The sequence below is a fragment of the Crocuta crocuta genome, unplaced genomic scaffold, assembly GCF_008692635.1.
Source record: "Crocuta crocuta isolate KB4526 unplaced genomic scaffold, BGI_CrCroc_1.0 scaffold688, whole genome shotgun sequence".
NCBI classification, from domain to species: domain Eukaryota; kingdom Metazoa; phylum Chordata; class Mammalia; order Carnivora; family Hyaenidae; genus Crocuta; species Crocuta crocuta.
The window spans coordinates 407,586-427,648 of record NW_027530550.1 but is presented as its reverse complement, the minus strand read 5'-3'; the positions used below and the strand labels follow the sequence as shown (position 1 = coordinate 427,648).

At 36.5% G+C, this 20,063-nt stretch overlaps 1 protein-coding gene across 3 annotated transcripts in view; it reads right to left on the bottom strand.

Moving 5' to 3' along the window:
- Positions 1–20,063, bottom strand: part of CDH8 (cadherin 8) — a 345,469-nt gene that overhangs the window by 135,020 nt on the left and 190,386 nt on the right. For all 3 annotated transcript variants that reach the window (XR_013336005.1, XM_077767844.1, XM_077767845.1), the window contains exon 7: positions 3,594–3,730. Coding sequence is in view for 2 of the 3 variants with exons in the window: in XM_077767844.1 (XP_077623970.1) it covers positions 3,594–3,730 (137 nt within the window). In the remaining variant the exon portion in view is untranslated. The remainder of the gene's footprint in view (positions 1–3,593; positions 3,731–20,063) is intronic.

Sequence of the window (20,063 nt, the reverse complement as noted above, 5' to 3'; positions counted from 1 at the left end):
AACCTTCACCACTGTGGTAAACAGCAGCCATGCACTACAGTTGCAGACGATGGGATTGCTAGTAGCAGAAACACGCTCTACCAGTCTAATCTCTTGTTAGGGCATAGGCATCTAACTGCCAGCTCATGTAATGAGATGTGCCTGTTGATTGTGATGGCAAGCTAGATCTATTACCACTGAAATACTTGTGTAATACACACAGTGAAGCATCTCAGCCTTGGTTAAGTGAATCTCACAGAGGATAAAGGACAGCATCTCCATTCTCATTAAGAGATAACAGATGGACTTTCCTAAGATCCATTTTTTTAAAGCTTAATTTCATTTGTTTAAATCTTTGATGAGATGGCATTCTGAGAATAATTTTAAATTGTTCACCCTGGAATGAATATTTCTTTATCTTTATTAAAACCTCCCCCTATAAGGTTCTCTGGTCCTGGGTGGTTTTAAATCTTTGACTCGTCCAAATACAATAAATCTCTGTTTAATATTTTTTTCCCCAAGACATAGTCTGTGGCTTCGGAAGATAAACATTACATGATGGGCTAAGTAATAAAACCAAGTCAAACAAGTTTTTAAGCCATTTTCATGTAATTCCAATTTTTTTAAGTCCTCTGTGATCTTATTATTTCTACTTCTTTTTATGATTTAGAAAAAAATGGCTTAATTGTACTTTAAAGTTCCTAAATGTATGCCCGCTTCAGCTTATATCTTACAACTAAAAATTAAATTTCTCTTTTGTACTTTCTTTCTTGCCGATGCTAAGAAGGTTACAGGCAAACATTCCAAGAAAAGTCGACCGATATCTAAGTTAACAGTTCCACATTTCTTGAGATGTTTGACCTTCTGAATTAAACTTCCTTATAGGTCAAAATATGCTTATGTAAGGTTGTATAGTTTTCAATCTCCAGGTGAGAATTAATTAATTCATTAACTAAGTAACAGGAAGCAAGAGTTCTCCTTATTTCAACAGAGTAATGTAAGTTTGGGTTATATATTTTAAACTCTATCAGGTTCACGGAGAAGTAGATTGTCTTTACATGGGCATGGCCATTCTGTATTTGTTCCCTATATGGAACCAACTGTAAACCTGAATCTGGGACATATTTGAGTGGTGTATCTCAAGCCATGAAGAAAATTTTATCTGGCCTAAATTTTGATATGCTTTTGTAATTTGACTACACTCTATGTATTAAAAAATAATAATCTATACTGCTTCAAAATGATCTTAACTAATTATCTTACCGATACAAACAAGGACTTGTTCTTTTTCATATTTATCATGATCCCTTTTTTAATATAATCATATGTTCAATGAACTTTTCCACACCATCAACAGGGAACTGCAGGTAATTCATGACACTCACCATCTTCTTCCTTACCCCTCAGTCTGTCTTTATGGAGATCTCAGCAGATTTCAACTTATCCTTTCATATGCAGGTGCTTTCAGGAGCTATGAGAAGGAAAACCCCAAGAGCACCAGGGATTTTGTTTCTTTTGCTGACTGCTGTATCTCCAGTCACCACTAGAGTGCTTGGCAAGTAGTACAGAGTCAATAAATAATTACTGAGTGAATGAGCAAATGAATGTCATCTCAGACTTGGTCACCCTAGAGTGACCCTGGAGTGACCCAGATGCTTTACCTTGGAGCATCTGCTTTTGTGTCTGTCTTCTTACTTGTCTGTAATTCCTTGCAAAATGAGTCTCTTGTTTCATGATTGTCCCTGAAACCTTTCTTAACCACCTGCTCTGTATATTCATTTATTTTTACTCCTTAGAATGAGTACCATAGACCCTTGTAATTGGGGGACCTCCTTGATGAATATTAAGTAAAGACATCTAGCTCATAAAAAATAAGTGTCATGGATTAAGGCTAACTCAACTAGGTTGCATTCAATATGAGAAAAGTTCTCGAAAAAGTAATTACTGCCTGCATAAAGAAAACTGTGATCCTTTAGAGAAGTTTTATAAAGCCCTAAAGCAATCTAAATGTATACAGTTCTTCTCTGAGGCTTAAGGTTATAATGTGGCTTCAATGTTGTAAATTATAGAAATTTCATGTCTGTACTTCTCTAGATGGGGTTAACATTTCTAATAAACCAGTTACCAAGTAGTATCGTTGGTTTGCTTTATCCCTTAATGTTAGTGAAGCATAACTGTTACCAGAATAACACACTGAGGAAGAGAACACTACTCCTTGGCCAGAAAAACAGGAGAGTTTCTAAAGTTCATGCCCTCTCCAGAACCCTCCATTTGGTAGGGCTGAAGTTACATATCAACCTAACTGTAGGTCCTCTGCTTGCATTCAAGGATGACATAAAAAAAGTCTTCACTTTTTTCACGTAGTGTTTTTGTTGGTTTTCTTTTGTTTTGTTTGTTTTTTAACAAGGCTTCATGGGGGACATCCCCCTCTCCCATATCTCAGAACAAGGAAAAGCAGTGCCCTCCTTATGGCATGGACTGCTCATTTGTACCAACAAATTAATCATGTGTCTCAGACATGTTTGCCCTGTTTTCCCACATGTGAAACCATGAGGAAATTTTAGAGAGAGAACAGAGCAGATTTTAGATCCCACATCCATTAATTGTCATCTATACACTCTATATTGTATATATGCCCATGAATTTTTCTTAATGTTGATTTTAATTTCCTTATGCGGATTCCCAGCTCATTCAAAACTTTGTCCCTCTTGAATCTGTGTAAACTGTAAAGGCCTTATCAGGTCCTTTATGGAGAGAAGGACATCAGATAACATGCAAAATGTATTTTGTTTGGAAATAAGATGAATATTACATTCTTTTTGTATAATAAAGATTGCTGAGGCTGAGTGCAAATTCTCAAAGACAGTGCAGCATACAGCTACTGTTTAGAGACTGAGTAATACTGGCAGTTCATACAATCAAAGAAGCTGTCCTCACCAAAAACTGATTGAAATATGAACATACATTATTTTAACAAACCTGGAACATCCTCTAAATTAAAAAAAGGCTTACATTTTCACATGTAATTTATGAAAGCAATTACACTAAAGTTACAGTTTTAAACAGTGAATGGTTACCACGTAAAATACATTTAACTAAAAAAAAACCCCAAATCATCTATAATTTTATCACTACAAAATACTATGCACTGATACTATGAAGTTTCCTTCTATATTTTCTGTCTGCATATGTGAATATGTATGTATGTGGTTTAAATATGTGAACCATAGTTTCATTAATTGTATATAATATATATGTTTGGCCTATTTATGTAATTGGCCCATTTATATAATACTTGAGTTCTTTTTTCTACCTACCCTTTCACACTGTTTCCCCCATATTTTAATATGCAAAACATTATTTTTGACGGCTGAATATATATATGAATATTTGGATATGAGAATGTTTCCTTCCTATATATATTGCAAACTTTGGTAATTTACCACTGGGCAAGTTATCTCTTGTTGAGACAATTCATTCAAAGGCTCCTTGGGAACATTAAAATAAGTTCTAATGCCAAAATATCTGATGCAAATAGGGACCATTTGTCATGTGATCACCAGCCATAAGATGAACCCAGTCACACAAGGAAGGAATTAAACCCAGGCACTTACTAATTTCGGTAGCAATGATTGTTATGTTGTGCCATACACTTAATTCTCTGTCAAGTGGTGTTGCCAGTGTTATCTTTCCATCATCCGCATTAATGTTGAATTGTCTCTCCAGGTCAGTGTGCCGGTCGATGGAAAACCTACAAAACAGACACATCTGTAACCTACTTCAGTGTTTATATGATCCATATATTCCACAGCAGACCTTTAGTAATCCTGTGAGAGTCATAGTTGTGAAGTCAAATGGATTGGGAAACTCAGTGGCATCATAATTTGTAAAATAAAATGACTGAATGAGGCACAAGAAACTTAATAATTATTGTCCAAGGAGTAATTAGCTACATATGCAACATGGAGGTCATAAACTGTCATCAGTTTCAATAGGTAGCATCTTCAAAAACGGATGCTGATGAAGAGTTAATTGGACAATCCATCACATTTATTGGACAGCTTATGATAATTAGCAGTTGCCACAAAATATCACATAAAACAATAAACTCAAGCCCAAAGCAGGATGGTGCTAGGCAGCATGTTATTTATGGCAGTTCAAAGGAAATATGTACTTATGTTAAACACAGATTTGACTAGATGACATGTATGTGTTATTATTATTGTTGCCGTTGGGTTGTTTTGTTTTCTTGACAAGTAAAGTATATATTTAGGATTCTGGTTAGTTTCTGTCCATTGAAATAAGATGGTGGCTGACTGTCTAGTAATCATTTTTAAGAGTTGGAATAGATATTTTAGCAGCTTTACAACACTAGAGTTTCTGAAATTCACCATTTTAAATGCACAGGATAGTAGTTCCTCTTTTGAGAAAACTCCTTCAGAGACGACATTATTAAGGTGTCATTTTTAAAGTTTACTTATTTATTTTGAGAGAGAGAAAGAGAATGAGCAGGGGAGGGATAGAGAGAGGGAGAGACAGAATCCCAAGCAGGCCCTGTGGTGTCAGCAAGGAGCCTGATGTGGAGCTTGAACTCATGAACTGTGAGATCATGACCTGAGCCAAGATCAAGAGCTGGACGCTTAACTGACTGAACCACGTAGGTGCCGCTAAGGTATTTTGTATCTAAAACCAACTGCTTCAAGGGATACTAGGCATCAAGATAATATAGTAAATTATGTTTTTATGGCATTTATTGCTATCCTCTTTATACACCAAGACCTGTGTTTTGGTTATGGAATGCTGAATTCAATGAGGTAAATGTCTTAAAGAACATACGGCATTATTAGAAGAACTGACCCATAAATAAGCAATGAAATAAACAAAAACAGGATGGAATGGAGGCTGAAAAAAGTGTATCATGGACTGAATGTTTGTGCTGCCCCCAAATTCATAGGTTAATGTCCTGTCTCCCAATATGACAGCATGTGGAAATGAGGCCTTTGATGGGTAATTAGGGTTAGTTTAAGTCATGTGGGTGGGCCTTCATGATGGCATGAATGGCTTTTTACAAAACACAGGAGACACAGGATCTCTCTCTGCGCCCCACCAATGAGGATGCAATGAGAAGATAGCTATTCTATCTCTATTATTTACATATTGCTGTTTCTGGGATAATTCAGATTCACTGAGCCTCGATTTTTCCACTGGTCAAATATGGTTGCAGCCTAAAAATAAAGCATCAATCAGTCTCTAAAGATATGTTCTAAAAGTGCTAGAGATATGTTTATCATTATCATCATCATACTCACCGTAATCATCATGTCTGATTGCAAGAAAATTTAATAAACTTTCCTACTCAGAAGGTGGTGGCGAAGGCCCCTTTCTTAACAGTTTATAAATAGCATAAAACTGGAAAAACTTTTGGGTGTCGTTTAAATTTCTTAACTCTAACAGAGGCAGAGATATTTTTCTCATTTTTTAAAGTTCCAGTTCATGACAGACTTTATGGGGTGAGACATAAGAATTTATAAAATAGGCTATAAATACAGCCCTTTAGTAAGATCACAGGTGAAAATGTCATAATATTACAAGATTACACAATGGGAGAACTTGCTGGGGGAAAAATGACTTTGTTTAAATTCAGTTTAAAGTCTACCTCAACTATTTAAAGATGCCACTTGCTGCCTGTGTAGATATTTCACACATTTCCTGCCTGGTTGACTTAATGATAAAAGCTCCCAAGAATTGCTAAACATCCCAGAAATCCTGATTCAACACAGTCAACAAGCATGCATTAAACACCAAATGTGGACCAAACACAACAAGGTGCTTCTCCCTTCTTCTTTCCTCTATTCCTAAGTTTCTTTTCTTTGATCATTTGTTTAGAGAGAGAGAGAGATAGAGAGAGAGAGAGAAAGAGAGAGAGAAAGAGAGAGAGAGAGAGAGAGAGAGAGTAGAACCAGTGAGTAAAGAGGAAGGAGAGGCAGAGAGAGAAGGGAGCACAGAATCCAACATGGAGCTCGAACTCACAAACCATAAGATCATGACCTGAGCTAAAATCAAGAGATGGACGCTTAACCGACTGAGCCACCAAGGTGTCCCTTCTCTTTGGTTTCTTATAGTATAAAGAAGGGAAAAATGAAACCCTTAGAGGACATGTTACACAACATAATTAGTAAACAGAACCAGAATGAATATTCATGTTTGATTCATTCTGAAGTCTATGTATGCATCAGCTACAGGAAGGGCTTGCCTTATTCATATATAAAATTGGAGTGATATTAGCACCGGATAATAGGATTGTTATGAGGACTGGAGGAGATGAGAAGTGTGGCATACTTTGTCAACACGTGTGTGCTGCCCACTAAGAATCAGGGATCAAGGCTCTCCTACCATTTGTACAATAGTGACATCAATGAGTACCATGGTACTCAATTTTCTGAACTTCAAATTGTGGTTATTTTTCTTATTTTAGAACACAACTGATTTAACATCTTATAATGCCTATGTATACATATATATACCTTAATATAATATATACTATCATATATTACATAATATATAGTTATGATAATATATATTATATAGTATTATAATCTATATATTTCCATGTATAAAAATATATCTATTGAAAAATGGTTTATTAAATAAGATGACAAGGAGTTAGACCTCTCTGGAAAGCCAGGGAATAAGAAGTCTCCATCTCCCATCTTCTTTATAAACTGCTGCTAAGTTTTTCACCCACTTTTATTTTCTAGCAAACTCTTTTCTGCTCTGTTGTTTAAGGGCATTGCCTGGGTTTCTGGCTGTTTATGCTTAGGCTACCAGGAGAGTCCTAGCCTATAGGCTCCACACACATTAATAATCTCATTGTAGCGCACCTAGGTGGCTCAGCTGGTTAAGCATCTGACTCTTGATCTCTGCTCAGGTCACAATCTTGCTATTCATGAGATGGAGCCCCACATCAGCCTATGCCTCCTGATGGCCCAGAGCCTTCCTGGGATTCTCTCTCTCCCTTTGTCTCTGCCCCTCTGCTGCTCATGCTCTCTGTCTCAAAGTAAGTAAATAAACCTAAAAAAATAATAATCTCATTGTAAAGAACATGGGTCCAGTCTGTCTGAGTTCATGTCTTAATTTCACCATTTACAGAGGTGTGATTTACTCATACTATTAGTCTATCTGGACCTTTGTTACTTAATCTGTAAAATGGGAAGTATAATAGGTTTTGTGAGGTTTAAATGAGGTATTGCGTATAAAGCACTTATCAGAGGGTGTGACACATAATAATTGTTCAATAAATCTATTATCTAAAAATCTGTAATCTTATCATTACTTATCTGGACATGATAATAGGTTTCTCCTGATGATTCCCTATTCCCTTCTCAGGTCCAAGGTAGCACCATTTCACTCCTTGTTTCTCTGTCCCTGAACAACTTCATCTGGATTCTCCTATCCGTAGAAGCAAACATAGAAGATGCCAGTTTAAGTGATTAAAAATAAAGCTAAGAAGGGAGGGAAAGGGAGAGCCAGAGAGAGAAGGGGATGAATTCTGCATCCCTGGCAACATCTTAGGTGTTTGTTCTTTCACCAGCGACATGACCAAAATCTGTCTCAGGAGCTCACCACTGCAGGCCCACAGGCCTATTGGACACATTTAATTGTGTGTTCAAACTGAATGACAATTCATCTTTCCTAACCATAGTTATAATGAATTACATTTTAACATCATTTTAAATTTTATCACACAGTTAAAGATTACATTTTAAAAACTGAAAGCATGCCATGTTTAGGAATGTTCCCAGAAGATGCCAGTGCCCCCCCCCCCCGCACACACACCAGAGCTACAGCACTCCATCTCTAACTGCAAAGATTCACCTTGCTTTTCCTCTGGTCCCCTAAGCTGCCGCCGTCCACTGAATTACCTTGCATTCTCCCCTCTCTTGCCACACATTCCACTCTGTAATATAACTACATCAGCAACAATAAAGCACAATACTTAACTATGAAACTCTAATATAGGCTCTTTCCTTACGTCAGTTAAGAGAAAATAATGTCAAAGAAAAACAGAATGGGTTAAGAAAACAAACCTGGAGTAATGACTAAAATTTTAGGATCCTGTGTACTACGTAAATTCTCAGAATGTCATGATTTGGGCTAGATACCTGGGAAGGAGATCCGTAAGGCCCTCTGTCTTCTGGGATTCCCAGTGTCTTTCTGAATAGCAGTACAGAAAGTGGAAGAAGTATAATCAGAGAAACCAGAGAAGCTTCAGCGGAATCTCTCTGAAATCATGTAACTATTCATAATCTCACAGCCTCGTCTATAAATAGGAGAAAATATCTTCACAGAGTGGTGCTTTGCAGTAAATGAGTTGATACATGACTCACATTAGGCAAATAAATAAATGAGTAATAAAATAAATGATGAGCCAATTCTTCAATCTGTAAGAGATGCCTTCAAGCCTAGAATAACTGTGGACATAAATTTCTAGAAATGGAAATATATAAATAAGGACTATCATTCACATCTTTTAGTAGCCTTAGGAATGATAGAATTTCACAAATGACACCAGAAAGATATCACAAAACTATCTGTAATGTCTGTCTCTTCCTATCTTCACCTCTTTCAAACTATCTGCTACTTTGAGAACCTCCATGAAGCACAGATTCTGAGCTGATGACATGAAAGTCTATACTGGGCTTCCCAGCCCACACCTCGTGCATATAGAGCCCTCTGGAAGGGGCTGAGTCATTCTTTTCCTTATGGATGTTCCTTCTATTTTCTGTAGTTAAACATTTGCTGGGCTTTCACTCTTTTAGGACAAGGAGAAATTTTTGATTCATATATCATGATATCACATTGGTTGGATTTTGTATTTACTCAATAACTGGTTGTAGGAAAGATGTGCAAACATGTATCAAGAATGGATTATTGTTATTTGTGAAATATGGTGCTAAAGAAATACAAGGAAAAGGAATAAATGGGATAGGAAAGGAATAAAAATATGAAAGCATTATTTTGGTTCTTATATCTACTGAAGAGTTCAATGCCTTCTAATTTGTATCTTAAAAGTCAGAGGATCTGTATCTCCAGTATTGAAGTCTCCACTCTAATTTCTTAAAAATTTGCATGTACTGGATTTGCTGAATTACTTAAAATGTGTTAGAGAAAAGATCTCATTTGGAGAAGAACAGAATACACTTTGGAGAGCCATCTTCCTGCCACAGTAAGAAGGAACAGAATTCTTATTAACACAGTGGGAAGTGGCATGTGAGAAAATGGGCTTCTTGGGTCATTTCTATTCTTGGGTCAACATTAATTCTAATGATGGAAGTTTTGGAAATACACATTCTCCATTGAGTTCAATGAAAGTTTTAGAAGCCCTATTTAAACTTTCTCAGTTTATTTTAACAAATTTCCTGGTTTGCTTCAATACTACTGTTTCTCTTACCTACAGTAGTATGTCTGAGAAGTAAATGGTAAAAGCTTCATCATCTTACTTTGTGAAATTGAGGCAAGAGATGTAAGAAAATTCCTACTTAGATGCATAGCACCTTGTTTGGAGACTCTAATTAAACATACATCATTCTGAACATGAACACAAACTGATGTCACCAGTTTACCCAATTAAGAGTAGCTTAGAGAGAGAGGTGTATATAAGAAGATACCATCGGTGCAATGGCTGAGAAGAGATGAAAATGAACAGCTGGATATCATTTTATTGGGAAATAGCCCCCATTTCTGTACCACTGATATTAAATAACATTTACCTGAAACGTAATATATTTCCTCAATTAACACAGCTCAACTATTTATATTTCATCCCAGCTTGTGGCACAGAATTCCATGTGTATGTACATATATTTTGTTTTCAATATACAAGTATTATAATTGCATATTCATTTAAAGCACCTCCTACCTCCTCTTCCCTCATCCACTCCTAACACTGGGTACAGTGACCCTCTCCTATTCAGCTACTGCTTCTTGGTCTGCAACAATGAAAAGGACATTTACAGGATTTTTAGAACTAAGTTCCTAAAGTCAAGCAGTATTCTGTTTTCATTCCTAATGACTTCAGTGCAATACAAGCAGACTATGCAGGTCTAATTGTGCAGTGTGCACAAGCAGCTAAAGATAAACTGGTTATTTTAGCAATCAGATAAACTGATAAGAGTTTTCTTTAAAAAGTTATTCTGGAATATATTCTTTCCACTATAATATTTGCTTTAAAAATTTTTTTTTTAATCTTTAATTTTGAAAGAGAAAGGGGAAGAGCGAGCAGGGGAGGGACTGAGAGAGAGGGAGACCAAGAATCCTGAAGCAGGCTCCAGGCTCCGAGCTGTCAGCGCAGAGCAGAACGTGGGGCTCGGACCCACAAACTGTGAGATCATGACCTGAGCCGAAGTAAGACACTCAACCCACTGAGCCACCCAGGCGACCCTCCACTATAACATTTGTGAAACACTTGATGATTTTTCCAGGGAATGGTCCTACTCTTCTTAACTTCTCTGCTAAGCCAATTTATATAGTCAACCCTCACTTTCTTCATCTAAAAATGAGAACAATATGATTGCCTTCTTTTATTTTCTTATTTTTAAAAAATAGTTTATTGTCAAGTTGGTTTCTTTTAAAGGTTAGGGTGAATCCCGATACAGATAACACATTATGAATATCCTCACATTCTGTGGGGCACCTGGGTGGCTCAGCTGGTTAAGCATCTGACTTTGGCTCAGGTCATGATCTCATGGCTTGTAAGTTTGATTCTGTGTCTCCCTCTCTTTACCCCTCCCCCACTCATTCTCTCTCTCCCTTTCTCTCTCTCTCTCTCTCAAAAATCAATAAAAACATTAAAATAATTAAACTTCCTCACACTTTTTAAAATGGTTTTACACTGAGTATTTATCATTATTTCTAGAATGCACTCTGCCAAATATCTAGGTACTTTTAAACCACAACAGAATATTTGAAAGATTCTGTTGTTTGGTGTCCATATGGAGAGAGACACAATGTAGTATTTTGGCTTGCTGTTTTCACCTAAAGAGTGAAGCAGATTCACCTAACAAAATCATTCTCAGGTATGTTTTACTTTATTTAGGGTCAAATATAGAAAGCTCAGATTCCAAATCTGTCAGTTCATATGAGGTTCCATTTTCTGAGCATGTGTTTTGTTTGTAGTTAATTCTACTTATACCTTGGGAAAATGGCAACCTAAAGCCATAGTCTCATGTGTAAACTTTCTGCAGCTACAGAACCAAACAAAAACAACAGAAAAAAAGAAAGTTATTTAGAGTAAATCCCAGGTAAATTTGATTCATGATTAATTCTTCAATATTTATATAATATCTTTGGAGAAATTCTAATTTTATCATTATTCTAATAATAATATTCTAATTATTCTAATAATAATTCTAATTATTATCATCAAAATAATCATTCATAACTGAAAATTCTAAATATGATATTATAGCAAATATGTAAAAAAGTAGAATGCAGTTTACACACTATGAAGGTATTAAATATAAATTTTTTTTAATTTCAATAAAGTTTTAGTAGCTACTTCTTTTAGGGAAGATGCTAAATGTTTGAGTAGAGACTCTCCTCTTAAATTTATTGGTGTAATCTTTTCATTGTTTACAGTGAAAAGTGGCAAGCTCTGTAATGAAGTCATATTGCAATGAGTAAGTCTAAATGAGCCTGGGTAAGGGTGAGGGATGGCCAGAGATGACACTAAGAGGATACAGTATTGCTTTAGAGACAGGAAGGATGAGCAGGATTTTGCCAGGTAGAATATGTAGGGACAGCATTCCCAGGAGGAAAAAAAAATGCATGGATTTTCTTGAGAGTTTGGATTTGTTCAGGAAACTATAAAATTTAAGGACTATATTAGTGTGGGAGGGCTCAGGTCTGCAGATGAGCATTTATCTTTTCTTTCCCATTCTTTCTTCCATCTTGGCTCTTACTTCTTTCTTTTGTTCACTTCTTATTGAGTATGTCATGTATAAGGCATTGTGTTAGGTGCCAAGACAGATACGGCCTCGTTCTCATGCCACTTAGTCTACAGATGAAGAAAGACAATGAAAGTAAATAAATTTTTTCAAAGCTTACAGTCATAGATTCATTTAGAAAAAAAGAAAAGGGCTGTATAAAATATTACAAAAATCTTCACATCAAAAGCAGCAGCAAATATGAAAGTCTGAGTTAGGAATAGTGTGCATGAAAACCTTAACAAAGGATGGTGTGGTTGAAGTTCAAGACTCAATAGGGGAAGGGCCTCAGGGAATACACAATGAAAGACCTTGGAAACTGTGTGAAGCATTTTTTTTTCACCTGTAGGAAATGGGGAGCCACTCGAAAAAATATAGAAGGAGAGTGATATGATCTAACACACAGCTGAATTTCATAGATCTTTTTGTGATGTAGAAATATGCTTTCAGCCATCCAATATGGTAACAACTAGCTACAAGTGGCTGTTTAGCCCTTGAAATCCTGCAAGTATAACTGAGGAATAGATATTTGTATTTTATTGAATTTAAAGTAATTCTATTCCAATTCAAAGATCCACATGTGACCAGTGGCTAACTATTGGTCAAAACACAGTTCTAAACTGAGTTAAAGATCACTTTGGCAGCTGTATGAATATCAAGGCATAGAAGGCTGGCAAATGGGACTTTACAACTACTCATTTTAGACATGATGGTGCTCAAGCTTAGAAAGTAAAATAAACAGGACATGGTGATTGTTTGGATGTGAGAAGTAAAGGAGGTGAAGGAATACTGAAGAAATACCCTTATGAAAGGCTCACAGCCTTTTCCTCTTCTTAGGGGAAATCCCAAAGTGAAGAACATTCTTTAACTCTGTTTAATACCTTTTGGGGGCTGCCAATCATGCCAACAATGACTTTTCTCTATATGAAAGGATATTGAAAGTTGATGAGACAACATTAACAATAAGACAGAAATGGCGTAAGATGAAAAAACAAACAAACAAACAAACAAAGAAGTACTTCATTCTGTAGCAGTCTGGACCATAGGACCATGCCCAGAATTAAGATTTACTAATATATTTAATGTATTTATTGTGGCCTTCCTAATTTTCAGGTTCTCTGCTAAACCCCATATATTAAATTCTTATTTAATTCTCCATATAAATGAGTTGAGTAGCCCATAGAAATTGTCCTCTCATTGTCTGTGGTTATAAAATGAAGATAATATACACTTTTCCCTAGTCATAAAGTTAGTGAGATAGTAAGGGTAAAATCCTGACCATAGTATCTAACACTAAATGTTGGATAGCTATGTGGATGGTGGTATTTGGTTATATATCTGTCCCATTTTGGTCAAAATCACTTAGTGTACAAAAGAAAAAAGGGTTTATGAAAAACTCATACATCCAAGAAATAGTAAGATAGTGCATAAGTATATTAAAGTTGGTGTTTTTTAATGCATAAAATTATATATACACTGAATATTTAATTAGACATTTAGTAAATTCTGGATCATTTAATAAATGCTAAGGACTTATGGAAAATGATAGGAATTAATAGGTGGCCAAGATGTGGCCTGTTAAAGGGCTGGAAATTAATTTATATAGAAATAGCTTGTTTACCTATGTGATAGACAATAGTACTAATATAAGCACACAACTCCAGTGTCAAGCAGATGTAATTTGCCTAGGGAAACAAAAATATTTTCCACCAAAAATACCCATCCTTAAGCACAATGACTGCCCACACTGTCTAGCTTAGTCTTGTGCATTTAGGCAAGTGCAAAGCCCAATATCATGTACCTGATGTTTAACAAAGGTGATCCAGACAGGCTTCCTCTTCTTCCAGTGAGCAGATCTCCTACATTTCACCACACTCTGGGTCCTGCTCCCTTTCCATACCTGTTCTGTCCGATTGTCTTTGGAAGGACTTTAGATCTATTGCTGTTTTTTGCACCATTAAAAATATTTTCCCTAACTCTGACCCTTGTCAAGAACTTTCTTAAATCTTATTAACTGTGAAGTTACATCCCTCAGTAGACCATCCTAAAACTTGACTTGAATCCAGAAGCCCATTTGGAAGGCACTTCAACTTGAACCATTTTGCTCCCCAGCAAACTGGCTCAAGACATACAGAATAGAACCAATAAACTTTTGATAGATGGATGGAGATGGCATTTCTCCATTTTTAACATGTTCTCTTCTGAAATATGCAATATTACATTTCCCTCTGCAACACTAAGTCAAATCTGATTGTCCTTTATCAAAAGCAAGGTTGTATAATACCTTGTGTCAAATCAGAATGTAGAAATATAAGAGAAAATAAAAGCTTGGTTGAAATGACTCCCATAAATATTTGAACATCAGATAAGGATGTCAATCTCCCTTTGTTGGGATGCAAAATAGAGGATTTATTTTGCTTTATGAGAATAACAATATTAGATAACATTGCTCAGCCTACACAGGCATCTTTGTTTCTCTCAGAATATAAATCTCATTATCAAATTTGTTCCTTAGAGGAGACAAAGACTTCACGAATCAGAAAACAAAAACAAAAACACACAAACTGATAACATTTCAGCTAACCAATCTGCCACTTCGGTGTTTGCATCTCAAAATGTGGAACAAATATACATTTGCCTTAAGAAAGACACTGTAGTGTGGTAGCAGCACGGATTTGGGAACTATACAGCTAGCAGTATGAATTTGGTCAAATTACTTCATGAATAAAGATGTGTAGTGCTTTTATCCATGGTCGACATGAAGATATGCTTGCAGATCTCCCTTCAAGGAAGGAAGCCTAAGCTGTGTGGGGAGGGGTCAGTAGACAGCCTTCAGCTCTCCACTCCTTAGAATCTGGATCCTTTGCAGAGAACCTACACTCCAGCGTTGATCTGGAGATAAAACTAGCAGAGGGATAAAGGCCTTTTTGGCATGATGCCAGACTCCTCTGATGATTAACACTCATTCCAGAAAGACCCACTGGCTTGGGTCTCTTGCTGGGATTGCAATGCCATTTGATTTCTCCCCCTGCTCATCCTGCTTTTGTCTCTTTCCATTCACAGGTGATGATCCCTAATAAACATCTCATACTTCCAACTGCCTATACCGCCAGCAAAAACAACCTGCAACAATTTGTTTAATGGAAATAGAATATGTGTAATTCATAGAGTTAATGTAATGAGGTGTAAATGAGATACATGTGAAGGGCATGATACTAATATGCTAAACAGGCATGAATAAGGATCCACAGATTATTTCCAGTATCACTTGTTGACTATCTACTTTTGTATTAGAGAATACATGTTAGAGTCTGTTAAACATAGTACAGCAAGCCTATTACAAGTGAATTTCTCTTTTATGGGATCTCATGCTTATAGAGAAATACTGCTGGACTCAGAGAATTTACCAAGACATTGAAATGCAGAGACCAGAGGTTGGCAAAGGCAGTCACCAGTCACACTTCCAAAAACACTATATTGTACTTATTACTGAGGTTTGGAGAATGGAGGGAAAAATAAATTTTTTAATAAATCCATGTAAGAAACAACTAAATTCCCCACTCCAAGCAGGCAAGCATCACAGCATTTTTCAGGATGTCCTTTCACAACTATGTATGGTAGCCATGGGGATGGGCCCAAAAGCTGCACTAAGCAAAACCAGGCTTTCTGTCAGAGTCAACATGAGTCTACACTGCTGTGGATCCCATGAGAGTCTTGAGGGCTCTCAGACAAGCATGGGCCATGTCAATTCCTATCATATATAGCTGGATTCTAATATAGATAACTTCTTTGGCTGCTACAGGTTTAAAAATATTTAATTTTTTTTTTTTATCTTCAGGGAGTTTCTGAGACAGAGTAAGATGCCAGAATGATATGGGAGCCAACTATTCAAATTACTGATGAAAATCCAAACTGCTATCAGTCGAGGGTAGGGTTTGGCAAACTTTTTTTTTTTTTTTTTTTNTACTTTAGGTTCTGCTGGCCATTCTGTTTCTGTCATGGCTACTCAGCTCTGCAGTCAAGGGCATAAAAGAATCAGAGTGGTCGTGTTCCATTAAAACTTCAAAAAAATGTGGTAGACCAGATTTGGCACACAGGTTATAGTTTATTGACTGTGGGCTTACGGTAATAGAGTCAAAATATTCACTAAAAGTCATGAGTTCTCCTTTAAGTAGGTCCTTCAGAAAGAAAAAAAAAAAAAAAAGGCAGGGGTTGGTAGGAGGGAGATTCATAGAGTAATGAGAAGACACATCTCCTGTTTCACATCAAAGGGTAAATACTGTGATAGTCACTAGGCTCAATGCTTTAGAATCTAGAGCACAGACCAGTACAGGAGCTTGAGGGCCCTCTCTTACATCCTATGGTCCAGATACTCTGCAAAACTACACAAAGTTCAAAGATTAAATGTGCTGCTTACGTTTTCTCCTTCTTAAAAAGTGCAATGCACTTTAGCAAATCAACTTACCTGTGAAGTCCTAGTGCAAAGAAATTTGAATTCAAATTCATCTGGCCACAATGTCTTTAATCCTGATAGTGTCCCTTAGAGCTCAGAGAAAGGCAGAGTATATCTATTTTTCAAATTTAACAGGCATACCTGTATTTTTCTATTATAAAACATGTTTTGCTAAACATTGGTTTGCAGCCTCTATATGGAAAATTTATAGGAAGATGCAATTTTGAGCCAACCGCAAGTGAAGATGCTATTTAGAGCCACTTGTAATGAAATAAACCTCTTAGTTATGAATCAGTTATTATATTTCAGTGAACTCCAACTGTTTCTTTCTCACTGCTTAATTTCATTCTAGCTTTTGTTATTATGCCTAAAGAAACCATTTTAACATTTTCTCGCATGCACTTTCAGTATCAAAAATTCCATCTACAAGTTTTCAGCTTTTTGCCTCTAATTGCTCCACTGGTTGCTCTAACTGCTTTAATAAATAATATTATTCGGTGCTGCTAGTCCCAGGATTCTAAGGTCTCTGCATCACATATTATTTACTATTCCTCCAAGGAGAAAAAAGAGTCCTTTTCTACCCAAAGCATTTCTTTACAGAGAGAGAGAGGATAAAAGAAAAAAAAATTCAAATTAATATTAGGTTCTCTACAGTGTGAGATATTTCTTCTTCAGCATCACTGGATATCTATGGTTGTTTCTATTCAAAGCCATTATGAAATTAGGACACTTCTCCCTCCATGTGACCCTAAAGTTCCACAATTCATCTTTATTTATCATTTTTAGAAAGCATGTGTCTAATTAGATGAATGTGTGAAAGTTGGGTTTCTCATGGCTATTCACCCAGCCTCCCTACTATAAAATAAGGTCCATGGGGGGGGGGCAGGGGCTCTGTCTTTACAGAAACTCCCTACTAAATAAATCCTATATATAACTTATATGTTTATGTATATGTATATGTATATGTAGTGTGTATGATTGAATGGAAAAATGACTATCTGGCTAAATGAATATATGACTTAATAGATGCATTAATTAGTATTAGTTGAATTAGCAAGTATAGTGACTTTTTTTGGAACAATGATTTGGAAGGGTTGGTATTTCTGAATAGGGACACAATCAAACTTTTACCTGGCTGAGAGTGTGCAGGAATGAAATGACCAATTTTTAATTATTTTAAGAAGACTCAGTTCTTGCACTAGATCCTTGAACACAGTGGTAAAAATGCAATGAAGTGCAGCCTCTATGGAAAACAGTATGGGAGTTCCTGAAAAATAATTTAAAATACAAATACCATAGGATCCAGCAATCTCACTTCTGAGCATTTGTCCAAAATAATTGAAACCAGGATCTTGAAGAGATATTAGTACTCCTATGTTCACTGTAGCACTCTTTACAATAGTCAGGATGTAGAAACAACCTATATGACCATCAAAAGATAAATGAATAAAGAAAAAAGGGTATGTAAACACAATGGAATACTATTCAGCCTTAAAAAGGAAATTCTGTAATATGCCATGTCTTATGTGAACTTGGAGGACATTATGCTAAGTGAAATAAGCTAATCACAGAAAGATAAGTACCAGATGATTCCACTTATGGGAGATAATCTAAAATAGTCAAATTCATAGAAACATGGCATGGTGTCTGCCAGGGGCTGGGAGAAGGGGGAAATGGGGAGTCACTAAATAAGGGATGTAAACTTACAGTTACAGAGGATGAGTAAGTTCTGGAGATAAGCTATGCTATACTGTACCTACAGTTAACAATACTGAACTGTGCACTTAAAAATCTGTTAAAGATAGAAATCATGTAAAGTGTTCTTATCACCAAAAAATAGTAATAATAAGTAAAAGAAAACCAAACAAAAATTAAGTCCTTCCCCAAAATGGGAGTTATTGTAAGACTGAGGAGTCAATCAATATACAGTCTACTCTCCTAATTAATGCCAGGTTCTCTATTGAATGAAATATTTTCACTCTTGTATCATTGGACATCAGGACTGTAAGGAGTGTTTTCAGGAAAAGAGCCCATTAACAGCAAGCCAGATAACTGCAGTGAATTATAAAAACACCCAAGTAGAAGTAGGAACTAAAAACGCAATCTCTTGTGTTGAGTGGGCACTTAACTTTCAGGAGACGAATTACGACAACAGAGCACTGTGCCTACCATCATCAGGTGTCAGTCTAGTCTGCCTGCTGAATAGCCATCATCCCCACTTCTAATTTAAGCAGTTCATGTAGTCTTACTCAAGGCAACTTCTCTGAAAGAAACAGGAAGCAACTATCTAAAAAAAAAACTAGACACATGTCATCTCAACACAGTGGTAACACCAAATATACACTTCTCATAAATTTATTAAAAGGGAAAAAGGAACCGCAGTGGGTTTACAAGAAGGCAATGACTTATAATTTAACACCTACTCTGTGCTAAGAATTTTTACCTTACATAAACAGTTTACTGCATATAACAGCATTGCAGAGTGTCTGTCACTAAGTATGGGCTCAGTAAATATGAGTTGTCATCAGCCTAATCCTCCTATAAGATAACAGAAGCATGCACAGCACGGTAGTCAATGGTAGGAAGAAATTTCGGTTTAAATCCTGGCCCTGCACCCTCTAACAAACAGGGAACTCTTCAGACACTCTGATTCCCTCTCCATAAAACTAGAATCACACCCACCACTTCACAGCGACTTTTGTGAGAATTAAGTGAAATGGTACATAATAGCAACTTAGCACCATGTCTGATTTGTGTTATTGTCAGAATGCAGTTTCTTTTTTTACTTCCATTGTCACAATTGTATTTACAGCCAATAGTAACAAAACTCATACAAAAAGGTAGGACTGATGAGCAGAGAGCATTCCCTCCATGCTCTGGTTCATGCCACAGACCTGGTCTGTCTTCCTTCCTTGTCGGTATGCATCCTGAATGGAATGAGGCCTTTTAGAGAATGACTAGTTTATTATTTCAATTAAAATTGGTCCTTCTCAGCTGTTCCAAGAGGCAGCGACATGGTTGCAGTTGCAGAGAGCTCAGGGAAAGAAAGAGTGTGGCAGAGGGACAGAGAATAGGCACTGTGTTGTCAGAAAAACCTTGGTATGCATCATCGTTCCACTGGAGTATTTGTGTGATACTCAGCAATTTGGGCTTTTTATCCTCAGTTTCCTCATTGGTTTAAGATAATGAGAACATGTTATGTCACAGAGGTGTCAGGGAGTGAAAGGAGGATGCATAGCACATCCTTGTCACATATTAAGCATTCACCCATAACAATACTCACTGCAGTGGCAGAAGTAAATTACACTAACTGAGGTTAGACGATTTAACTTGATTTAACTTAGTTACAGCAGGTAACTGTTCAAGGAAAAACAGGTAATTCCGCACAGTCAGGAACCATTCGTAGAAGAAACTCTGCTAACATAAGTACCAGAGCTTTTAAAAATGTTGATTTTGAAAAAGAGAGAGTGCACGCACGCACGGGGGACAGGGGGATCCAAAACAGACTCTGTCTGCTCGTGTAGAGCCCAGTGAGGGGCTCCAACTCACTAACCATGAGACTATGACCTGAGTCAAAGCGAGATGCTTAACTGACTGAGCCCTCCAGGAACCCAAATACTAGGTTTTTAATTTGTGTTTAAGACATG